The following is a 12511-nucleotide window of genomic DNA, read 5'->3' on the forward strand; positions in this document are numbered from 1 at the left end:
ACATGTAGCAATAATTTTGAAAGAATACATAAAAATAAATAATTAATTAATACTGTTCCATATTTAGGTACTCTGACAACAAAAATGGCCGTCCTAGACTGTAAGGTTAATAAAATACTTTTCATGCAGATTGAGATTGGTAGTATCTTGAAAAATGCCATACTGTATATATCAATCAATTTGTCTTGAACCCTTGAATGCTGATGGAAAATTTTATAGCCGTGGTGTAGTCTAACTAAAAATATTTCAGACATAGTGCCGAAAGTGTTCCGATTTAGGTACTCACCCATATAGAAAATTTATTTAGTTGTGTCTGACCTTGTTTTCAATGGAAAATAGCCGAGGTGCTCCGAGTGAAACTTTAACCACCGGAACAGGAAATATAATTGATCCACCAACGCTCATATGATACCTAATGTCAAAATGTCACAAATGCTCATTTTCGGTGTTTTATTTACGTTTTTTATGCTGGTCAATACAGATAAAACTCCGGCACTGATATGGTCTCCAAACAGGCAAGTTCATTTTTCAACTAAGTTGTTACTATTACTGCTGTTTTGGACTAGCCACAAACAATGTCAATGATAAGATAATGCGCGTTTAGGGAACTTTTTTAACATTTGGATATTCTTTTTGTTCCCTAAACGCCAAAAGTCGAGTATTCTTCAACTGTTACTCCACAAAACTTATAACTTCATTGATAAATAAAAACACAAAGTTACACACTAATTATTTTAAGCCAAGACCTTTCTCTTTTTACACTCAAGTGTTTCATGAAACTCTAAATAGTGCACCAGTCAATTATAACCACGCTCCCGTACGTCCGGGGAATAGCGGGGACTTTTACTTTCGGTCCAGCCAACCCCGGCTAAAATCTCGTCCTGTGGGGACGAACATATGGTAAAATCCCCGCCAAATGCCCCCGCACCCCAGGGACCCTAGGTAAGGCCCATTCCCCGCTATATTTAAAGCGAAGACAAAACCACCGCCTCCACCCGGCACTGCGGGGCCACCTGAAAGGCTGGCCCATTTCCCCAGCTATCTCCGGTATACCCCCGGACCTGGGGGGAGGGGGGGCGCTTGGTTACAATTGACTGCAGGGCTTTTTCTGCCCATTTAGGGAAAAAGACCCTAGACATTTTGGGAAATTTTGCGTCGTGAAAATGCTGAAATTGGGAAATTTTACAGTGAAAAGAAAAAGCTGTCTAGTCGCCTGTGAATAAGGAAATGATTTAATATTAGTTTATTTTCCCTTTAATAGACCCACAATGGCTGAAATATCAATCCTTGGGGTGTAAATATCTATTGCAATAAATCATGACAGATAATATTTCATATCTCTGAATGTGATAAAAATCAATGATTTCTGAGTTCATTTTCCCTAAAAAACTTCACATCACATAATTTATTAGGATGTTGAAAATGAACCAGGTAAAAAGAATTTCTAAAAAAAAAATGTTTTTTGTTTTTTTTTTGGGATTGGGATTTTTTTCTGAAGATTGGGAAAAATATCTTATATTTTGCTTTGGGAATGGGTCCGATAGTCAGACCCGTGGGTACTATAGAAAAAGCCCTGGACTGGTGCATAAGATCCACTCCTGTCAAAAAAGCATCGCCACTTTAGCAATATCTAGCAGGTGCCCATTATCATTCCGCTCAATATACTTAGCGCTGGGATCTGTCATTCTTGGCTAGGGAAGCAACAAGTGGGATATGGATGAGTAGAGTTGCCAAATAAAAAATCTCAAAGACTCTGAAGCGGCTGTTTATGTGGACTGGTTTTGGACTTACTTGAATAATCACAGGTATTGGTCACATAGCTTGGACAATAAAATGTGGTCATCAGGGCTCTCGCGAGGGGGCGACTTGGGCAGAGTGGTCTCCTAAAATTCCCAGACTTTGCCCATTTGTATCATCAAAGCGACATTGACTTCGCCGAAAATTTTAGCACATTGTAAATCTGTCAATTAGCTAGTATTTGGCCACTGTCCCATTAGTCAAAACATCGCAATTAGCCATTCATAAAAATTTGGTAATCTCCTCATCCGATAATTGGGCCGTGTCATCCAATTACCGAAACATCGCAAGTGGGCGGAGCTATTGGAAGTTAACCAATCAGAATGTACATTGTGAAGACCCTGATCAAATGATATAAGTTCGTTAAAATGAGAAAAAAAGTAATTGATATGTGTATTGAAAAATCAATGCAATACATTTTAAACATTGTTTCTTCTGAAGCAGATGGTAATAGCCATCTCGGGCCATCGGCAAGGTGGCGCTAAGAAAATCAATAACATGACGTATCAACCAATATTTTATTGGTTTAAGTGAAATGTTCATGATAAAAAATTGATTTGTAAAGACAAAAATATACATATTTTTTTGCTTTATGTAGAGTTTACTTCCAGTATTTTCTCCTGTTTTTGACGTCAAAAAGTTGGCGAGATCGCCATTTTGTCAGAACAATTTTCCAAGTTAATTTAATTACTTTCTCAACCTCCCATTATGTATTGGTAAAGTTTTCATCATGGTCAGTGATTTCATGTTTCATGCAGAGTTGGAAGTTACTACATCTAAAACTTTTAAAGATGTTGTTAAAAAAATGTAAAAACTGTTCAGATTTACAAACCAAGAATATGAGCAAGCCCGAAAAGCATTTTACAAGTGCAGGGCTTGCGGCTTGTGCTAATTTCGACCACTGTAATACAAAATTTAATTCAACAAGTTCAGGAAAGATGTAAGTAACTGAGTGTTTGGCTAGCTTACTTACACATTTTCTGGACAAGTTTAAGGAAATAGTGTATTTTTAACTGATGTCTAGTTAAAAATTGCAAAAACAACCAACCTGTTTACCCAACTCTAGTGATGAGCCAAATACCAGGAAGCAATACAATTTCCAGTGCTACTTGCATTGGAGAAATGTAGTACCCAGAATAATTCAAATACACAGACACATCTGAGCGTTTTGATTCTGTTTATAAGAAGAATGCATAATAAGATGATATCCAGTTAGAATAACAGCAAAAACACTAAATATTTAATGAAATTTGCATTCTTTTAAAACATGACTTCATAATTTCATGACAGCATTTTCTGTTTACACACATGAAGTACTGAAGGTCTTTAAAGGTGTTTATCAGGAAACCAAGATGAAAAACAAGCTTTCATCTTCAGGTTTAGATGGAAAATATACAACTGAATTCAAATGAATCTTCATCATATATATACAAAATGAAAAATAAACATATGACTTGCTAGAATATTGCCAATTAAACAATTGTTTTTCCAATGAACTTGTTTACAAACATACAAAGTGATATGTTTTCTGACAAATAGAAATAGAGCCATGTTAATGTTATATAACACATGTGTAATACAGAAAAATGTGATGGCTGTATTAAACCAAAAACAAGATATAGCATATCATATATAATGTGGGTAATAGCATCTGAGCTCCTTTATAATATAACCTATTTAGAACAAAAAAAGTATTTATTCAAGAAAGTAAAGCATAAAAACAAACTTTCAATAACTAAATAACCTTACATTTATGTCCATTTTTTGTTGAATTGCTTCCATTTTAGGCCTCTGAGTGGTCTGTCTCCAAGCTACGCAGGGGAGACTATCCAGGCCGACCATTTCCTGGACAACTACCTGACACCCCTGACTACCGACCCTGCCCAGTCCCTTATTGTGTTCGTTCAGAACAAGGTCAGCTCATTTTGATTACTGTATAAGGATTGTTTCTTCAATATTCATCAAGTTTTTTTCATAGCTCGAATCACGATTCAATTGTTTTTAAGCATGAGTTTGAATAGCAATTTCATTGTATTTGATCAGGAGCTGAACTATTCAGGCAAATGTGTAAAAGAAGCAACAGGTTGCAGGTTGGTCATGACCAGCCTGTGAACCCTATTGATTTTGTGGTTAGCAGATTAAAGGTGGAGGTAGTGATGACATTGAGCTGAAAATCTGCTTCCAATCATTTACTGAAGAATGCTGATGCCTGGAGACTTGGCTTTTCATATAAGTATTGGTGGGCAGGATGGTCATGACCAGCATATAAAGACTAACAATTATGAGATCAGTAGGTCAAAGGTCAAGGTTGTGAATGCCTTGAGCTAAAAATATGTTTCAAATCAGTAACTATAAAGAACACTGGGGCCCAAGGACGTCAAAATTGGTAGGCAGGTTGTTCATGGCCAGTTGATGAACAGTGTTGATTTTTAGGTCAGTTGGTAAAACGTCAAAGTGTTGACCGAAGTGTTGACCATGAGCTGAATATCCGTTGCCACAATCAATATTTGTAAAACATTGTCCCCAATACTTCAAACATGGTAGGCAGGTTGGTGAAGAGCAGCAGATTTGAAGTCAGTGGGTCAAAGATTAAGGTCAATAACCAATGAACAATTAGGCCTAGGAACATATTACTGGGTAGGCAGGTTGAAACACTACAAAGGAAGGATCCCTATTGATAATGGTTACCAGGATTTATGCACAGTTAACATAATTAAACCATTTACCTACATCATTTACTAAATAGTTAACCAGTCTATTTATTTTAATCCTCTTTAGCATAAGGTCGTTGTATTTTCATGCCATATTTTCTATTCTGAGTTTTCATTAAATATTGAATCCTGGCAAAAAAATCTTACATTATGTAAAGTGTGCACATAAACTCATGCTTAATAATGCCAATTTAGTTGCAGGGTTATGATTTATGCTCCATTGTCTGATTATAACACACATACTGGTAGTTTTCATGATACTATAAAACCTTTGTACATAAAATACTTGTATTTTTTATTTTTTTTTACTGCAACTCCTTGTTCTGATCACATTTAAAATACTTTTGGCTAACTCTGACTGACATGCTTTATATTTTAGCTAAGTGTTGAAGATTTTACAAAGCATGCCGATGTCTACAACCCTAACAGTGATGGTGGTGCATTCAGGAATGTGAAGGTATACATTTACTTTTACACTCACATCTTGGTGGTACATTCAGGAATGTGAAGGTATACATTCACTTTTACACTCACATCTTGGTGGTGCATTCAGTGAAGGTATACATTTACTTTTACACTCACGTCTTGGGGGTGCATTCAGAAATGTGAAGGTATACATTGACTTATACACTCAAGTCTTGGGGGTGCATTCAGGATTGTGAAGGTATACATTGACTTATACACTCAAGTCTTGTGGGTGCATTCAGGAATGTGAAGGTATACATTGACTTATACACTCAAGTCTTGTGGGTGCATTCAGGAATGTGAAGGTATACATTGACTTATACACTCAAGTCTTGGGGGTGCATTCAGGATTGTGAAGGTATACATTGACTTATACACTCAAGTCTTGGGGGTGCATTCAGGATTGTGAAGGTATACATTCACTTCTATACTCACATCTTGGGGGTGCATCAGGAATGTGAAGGTATACATTCACTTTTCCACACATCTTGGGGGTGTATTCAGGAATGTGAAGGTATACATTCACTTTTACACTTACATCTTGAGCGTGCATTCAGAAATGTGAAGGTATACATTAACTTTTAAACTCACATCTTGGGCGTGCATTCAGGAAAGTGAAGGTATACATTAACTTTTAAACTCACATCTTGAAGGTGCATTCAGGAATGTGAAGGTATACATTCACTTCTACACTCACATCTTGGGGGTGCATCAGGAATGTTAAGGTATACATTGACTTTTACACTTACATCTTTGGGGTACATTCAGGAATGTTGAGGTATACATTCATTTTAAACTTGAGTCTTGGGGGTGCATTCAGATATGTGAAGATATACATTCACTTTTACACTCAATTCTTGGGGTGCATTCAGGAATGTGAAGGTATACATTCACTCTTAAACTCGCATCTTGGGGGTGCATCAGGAATGTGAAGGAATTTGTTGACTTTTACACTCACATCTTGGGGGTGCATTCAGGAATGTTAAGGTATACATTCACTTTTAAACTCGAGTCTTGGGGGTGCATTCAGAAATGTGAAGATGTACATTCACTTCTCAAGGGTAAACATTTGCGATTACCCTAATGTCAAGGAGTTGCATTCAATAATGTAAAGGGTAAATATTTGCGATTTCCCTAATGTCAAAAGGTGCATTCAATAATGTAAAGGGTAAACATTCGCTATTACCCTAATGTCAAGGAGTTGCATTCAATAATGTAAAGGGTAAACATTTGCGATTTCCCTAATGTCAAAAGGTGCATTCAATAATGTAAAGGGTAAACATTCGCTATTACCCTTATGTCAAAAGGTGCATTCAATAATGTAAAGGGTAAACATTCACTATTACCCTTATGTCAAAAGGTGCATTCAATAATGTAAAGGGTAAACATTCACTATTACCCCAATGCCATGAAGTTGGATATAACTTCAACCGTTTAAGTAAAATTTAAATCTCAAAGTTTTGGCCTTTGAGAGAATATGAATGGATTTAAATAGTATATCAATCCTTTGCAGCTACAGTATAACACATTTTTACTAATTTCTCAAGTTTTAAGTGAAAGAAAGAGGTGAAGAGGCCAAATAGTGTAAATTACAATCAAGTTAACATTTATCAAATTTATTAAACAAGTTTCATATCTAATAACCACATATGTGTTATACTTTTTAAATCATTAATACTATGCGGATGATTTATATGGGTCTTGACATTAGTTCAAATACTACCAGGTAAGTACAGTAAAAATTATATTTAAAAAAAATGATATATAATTACTCTTTTTTTTCGTAAGGGCAACATAACTTTAAATATGATATAACTATTGTTTCTTTTACTAGGCTGCAATGGATGAGAACTTCTCTGTTCACCTCCCTGAGATTGCCTCACCTACATCTGCCGTTCAGAAACTTTCCACCTCCTTCACTGGAGAGCGTGTCACAGTTGACAGCCCCACTGACCTGGAGAACATGGACCTGAAGCCAGGGACACAGTACCTCATCATAATCAGTTTGAAACCAATCTCTGGCAAAGATGAGTTCTCTGAATTCAAAATGAATGGTATGTTTAGTTTATTAAGTACATGTGCAATATTGGCTCAATATTTGACAATGAATTGTTTATTGTTCTTTATAAAGGTATCACATTTGAGACCAATAAGTACGAAAATCATCTTATTATAAATGTGTACTAAAAGTGATAACACTTGGCATGCATTACAAATGGTAGGAATTAAGCCAGAAAAGTGAGCATTTGCTTCTGAAATTGAAGACAATCAATTTTGATTATTAAAGATTGCTAGCAATAACAAAATGTTCTCTTTGAATAGATACCAGTATATTGACTTTAATTTCTGATAATCAATAATGATATGTGTCCAACTTTTAATACCTGTTCAAAGGGCAACAGAATAAAGATGGGATTTTTATACCTTGTGTTTACTTAAATGTTTCCAGATGAGGATATCGGTAAGTGTCTACACCACCTGAGCCGTCGAGGTCTGCAGTACAGCGCCGTCTACACCGCAGAGGCCTCGCAGGTACTCTACATGCTACATACATGTAGCTATGTCTTCAATAAGTCTTGTGTTGAAAAGAACCTAGCACAAGTGAGGCTGGTATAAAACAGCTGTGGCCTGTGCACTCCCTGCTGGTTACATAAGGCCTCTTAAATGCTTCTTACCATCTACGCAAAATTGTCCAGAAAAAAGATAAAGAATACATTCAAAAGTATTTTCACCTTATCTGTAAAACGTTTACATTTGAATGGTGACAATTTTCGCTATGACAGAATTCCATTTTGTTTGGGAAATGTATTATACATGTATTTGATTTCCTCAATACTGCAGCTTATGGGCCTTTATTAAATGTTTGATACTTTTTTATCACCCTGGAATGGGAAATGGCCCTGTATAGTTAGGTGGATTTTATATGTTTGTCAAGTTATATAAAGCTGAGGTATATATGACCTATTTATCACTGTGAAATAAAATCAATATTACCTGTACAGGTGTCAGAGGAAGCAGTCCACAGTGGACGTCAGCTGCTGGCCACAGAAGATGCTGCAGACAACAAGACGTACAATGGCACGTTCTACAATGAGCAGAACGTTCTCATGTATCTCCAGTATGTGAACTTGACTATCACTCGTAAAGCCATCGGCACTGGAAAACCTCGTTTAGAGACCTACCAGTGGAACTTCAAAACACCAAATATCACAGTGGAACAGTGTAATGACACCATCAATGGTTCATTAGACTGTGTAGCAACCCCTCACGGAGACTACAACGCTCTCAGGTAATTCTCTCGAAAAAAGTCTGGGCAATAATGTGTTTGTTTTTTTTTCTATTAATAAGTTCATTGAAAGTGTTGGGTGTTGGGTGCATGACTCTTTGAAAATATAAAAGTTTTATACTATCTAGTGTGCAACAATGGTGAAACAAGTTGTAATTAGTACTTGGTGCGATCCCTCTAAGAGATTTCCAGATTTGTAGCTTTATTGGGTGAAATTGACTTTTTATGACTTGCAATAGTGTGTCAACTTTTTTATTTCTTAAAAAGTTTGATTACAGAGAACTTCTATACATAAATTATAATGATTTTTCATGTTTACAGAATCAACATGACTTTTGACAATTCGAATGGGACAGCAAATTTACGGTAAGTTGCTACACATATATTTTTCAGTCCATTAAAATTCAAGCATGTTAGTTAGCAAAAATAGTTTCAATCCTGTTAGCACACTACCAACCATGCATATTTTTGCAAAAGAATAGGGATGTATTAAAATAAAATAGGCACGCATCATATCACTGCTGGCTTGCCGGCCATACAGGTCTTTTAACACGTGCGGCGGGTACAAAAAGAAGATAGTAAATTGTACCGTGCTAGCAGAATGACTTTCACCTGATTGCGAGGATCAACAATCTGGGTCGCTGCAATATTGATGCTTTATGAAAGCATTTTTGGAAATTAGTTATTGATACCTAAATATACCTGCGAAAGGGCTTTCATGCCTGTAGGAAGAATTTGCATTAGTAGCTCCGTAGTTTTTCACACGTCTTTGTTGGAAGAGCAGAGGTTATTGTACGTTTTTGTAAGTGTCAACATACACTCTAAGGAATGATAACTTTTTAAATAAAAACTAATAAAACAAAATTGAATTTAGCTTACATAAAAAAGTCATCATTCCGCAGTGTTTGTTCAAATGGGATTTGTTGTGTATATGTTACTATTTAAAGATTTTCGGAAAATTACGATTGAAAGTGACTATGGTCAAACACGCATTCAAAGTTCACAGAACTTGGTTGAAGGCCTTAAAGCCTAATTTTCATGTTGAAATTTCCCTTTAAAGTCACTAGCGATTTTTAACCACCAATAATAAATATAATATAATTATACGCTGCATTGTATTTCATACATTATTAAGTCACATTCACACAAGTTTAACGAGAGCAATCGAAATTTAGATACACTTTGCGATGCCGCTTATAGGGTTTGGACGCGGGGCAAGTCATTGAAATCAATGCGATATGTTTATATCGCGAGTCATAGTGAAAAGTGGATCGAAAAGATAACGTCTACGGTAAGGAAAAATCGCACCGATTAGCAAAATCTGCAAAAAACGTGTGGTTGGTAATTCTGTTCTGGTAAAAGACTTGGCTGTGTTCATATTATAAGGTTTTCATTAAAGGTAACATATTTTTCTACATAATCCAGCGGAATTATTGCCGCATACATGTGAGTTATGTTTTGTTAGAAAAACGTGTTTAGCTGTTCTTTAATGGAGTCGTAGTAACGATTTGCACTCGTTGCATTTGGCACGTCATACAATGGACCTTTTATACATGAACTGTTTTCATGAAGCTGCACCAATAAAAGGATGCATAGAATTGTAAACTTTCTGCACCGTTTTGTTCATTGCTTGACGACTTAATATATGGGTGCATTTTTCAATTTCAGTAATTTAGGAGAAAAATATCTCCTATATAATGTCATTTAAAATAGCATTCGAGTCAAGATTTTTTCTTCATATTTTTTGAATTGTCAAACATTGACCTATGCATTATAACACACATTTGTTACAAACATATGTATGTGTCACTATCCTCTGAGATGGCTCAACATCCATCAACAATGCAGGTGCAATAACCTGCAAATAACTGGGTTTACATCTTGCTACTCATGTAAGCCATACCGAAATTAGACATTTTCCAGGAAGTCGCAGTCACCACTGTGATGTCCGTGCAACCTGATGTCAAACACATAGAAATAATATGGAAAAAGAATGGTACTTTCTATGTGTGGAACTTGTTTTCATATAGCTTGGTACAGTTAACCTGCATGAGATTGTTTTCAGGTTTACGATAAAGCAGACTGACAACATGGGCTCCCAGTGGAAGTCGACCAGGGGCACCGTGGACCTCACGCCCAGTTCCGAAGGTGTGACGCTTACTGGAATGGACGTTGACTACAACATAGAGTCGATCAGGGGATTCTGTTTTCACTGTGCTCGTCTGTATACTAAACCAAGCGTTCGCAACTTCACAAGCAACGCAACTGTGTACCCCAGTGATGTGGAAAAGATCACACTCACTATGACACGCTTCCAGGTACGACCACGGTAGTTGATGTAGGCATTATGGTCAATAGTTGACTGTAATCGTTACCAGAGCAGTCATCAAAATGCAGTTTTCTTGAACAAGAATGAACCCTATGACTATCAACTTGAATATATAAACATATGAAAAAAACCGAGACTTTTTACAATTTCGATCATTGTCAGAATCCTTATAAATCAGGGGTTTAGATTATGTTGACCATAGTCATACATGCAATATACTTTATTCTTCCTTTTAGTAATAAATACTGAAGAAAGATGCATAACCGGTTGTGTTTTTCCACCATGACTAATCAGAACAACATTACTTTCAGAAATCAAGAAGTAACATGTTAAAATGAATGGATAATGAATTCAGTTAGGATCTTACATAATCGCTCTTAGCTTATAAAATTGTTTACCCCATGGACCAGTACTGTGTATACAATGCTGTAACATTTTAGCTTGGTATAATGTATGAAAGCTTTGACAATTTCTTTTATAAAATGAAAAAGACACTTGTGGAGGCATTTTGTGCATCACAAAATTTTTCGTATATTAACGTGATTTGTGTTTTTTTCCAGATTGAAGTTTCTTTCAACACCAGTAAGGGATTAGGCGGGCGTGATTTCACGAACACATCTATCCCATTCTCTACGGATGTCTGGGAGTGCGTGGAATTCTTCACTGTCCCGATCTGGATGGGGATCATCTCTACGCTCTTCCTCATACTAATCTTGTTCTACGGACTCACTATGATCGCAAACATCACAACCATGGACAGATTTGACGACCCCAAGGCAAAAACCATCACCGTCACTGTTAATGAGTAGCAAATGATGAAAGGATGTTAATACGAGACATGACGCATCTTCTTTGAATTAACTACCGAACATACTATGAAAATATACATACATGCAGATTTTGCTGTTACATTGATTCTTTGTTCACATGATTGAACGTCGGCTTGTATTCTGTATCAATAGTAAGTACTCAAATTGAACATTCTATTTGCTTGTATATCATATGTTGGCAAACTTATCCAATAAAAATTATATAAAGAATTCAGTCATTTATATGTACTCAATGTACACATGTTGTTGTGGCATCATGATTCACTATTTTTATCCGGGGGTTGTCTCAAAGGGATTGATGTGAAACACAGCGGTAGCAAAATATTTTCAAAGAATGTAACTCCAGGACCGTAAATCAGATTCGAATATGGAATTAGAAAATTTCAGTTATATATTGACGGACAGACTGACAGACGGGCGAAGTGCATTCCTATAATCCCCTCCCCACTCCGTGGCGGGGAATTAAAAATAAATACCAACTTTGACCTACGTCTTTTCCTATTTACATCCTTTAATAAGAAAATATACCAGAAACATATATACTGTGCATGGCGTGTGTTGTCGTCGTCAACTTTTCACAATATGAAAAATAATCACATAGTCTTGGCCAAGGTCTATGAGCCGGTTCACCAAAAAACTAGACAAACATTAAACGATGAGCTCTGGAAGTGTAAGCTGTTTGTATGAAAGAACGCATCCAGTCCAACCTCGTTGGCTTGATCTCCCAAGAACGGCAAAAATACATCGAGCTAAGCGGGAATGCTTACATTTAGTATTAATAAATCGGTCCATTACATCCAGTTCGAGCCAACGAGGAGTTCGAGCTAAGTGAGTTCGAGTCAACAGGGTTCAGCTGAGTAAATTAGGGGCAACGTAAATATAAAAGGAATATATACATTTACTGTGTAGTTCTAATCTACTATAACTGTTTAATAAAACGAACCGCAATAAGACATCTTCAAAGATGCACTCTAACTCTTAGATAAGATTAACCATATTTAATGATATTGTTTTAATATTCCAGGATGAAGAAATGTCGAAAACAATGGGGTTTTTAAGGATACCGAGTTTAATATGATAAAAATGAGCATAA

General features: G+C 36.2%; 1 protein-coding gene across 1 annotated transcript; it reads left to right on the forward strand.

The window, feature by feature from the left end:
- Positions 1-358: 358 nt before the first annotated feature.
- On the forward strand, positions 359-11903 carry LOC128218452 (V-type proton ATPase subunit S1-like). The gene is made up of 9 exons (XM_052926120.1): positions 359-515; positions 3585-3711; positions 4888-4965; positions 6808-7027; positions 7423-7505; positions 7976-8262; positions 8581-8625; positions 10325-10577; positions 11149-11903. The coding sequence occupies exons 1-9, from the start codon at positions 406-408 to the stop codon at positions 11395-11397; spliced, it is 1452 nt and encodes a 483-aa protein (XP_052782080.1). The 5' UTR covers positions 359-405; the 3' UTR covers positions 11398-11903.
- Positions 11904-12511: the final 608 nt, after the last annotated feature.

This window comes from Mya arenaria, chromosome 14 (assembly GCF_026914265.1).
Source record: "Mya arenaria isolate MELC-2E11 chromosome 14, ASM2691426v1".
NCBI lineage: Eukaryota > Metazoa > Mollusca > Bivalvia > Myida > Myidae > Mya > Mya arenaria.

Coding starts and splice junctions, on each gene's coding strand:
- LOC128218452 (XM_052926120.1), top strand. CDS start 406: ATGATACCTAATGTCAAAATGTCACAAATGCTCATTTTCGGTGTTTTA. Junction 516..3,584: donor CTGATATGGTCTCCAAACAG/GCAAGTTCATTT, acceptor CTTCCATTTTAG/GCCTCTGAGTGGTCTGTCTC. Junction 10,578..11,148: donor TCACTATGACACGCTTCCAG/GTACGACCACGG, acceptor GTTTTTTTCCAG/ATTGAAGTTTCTTTCAACAC.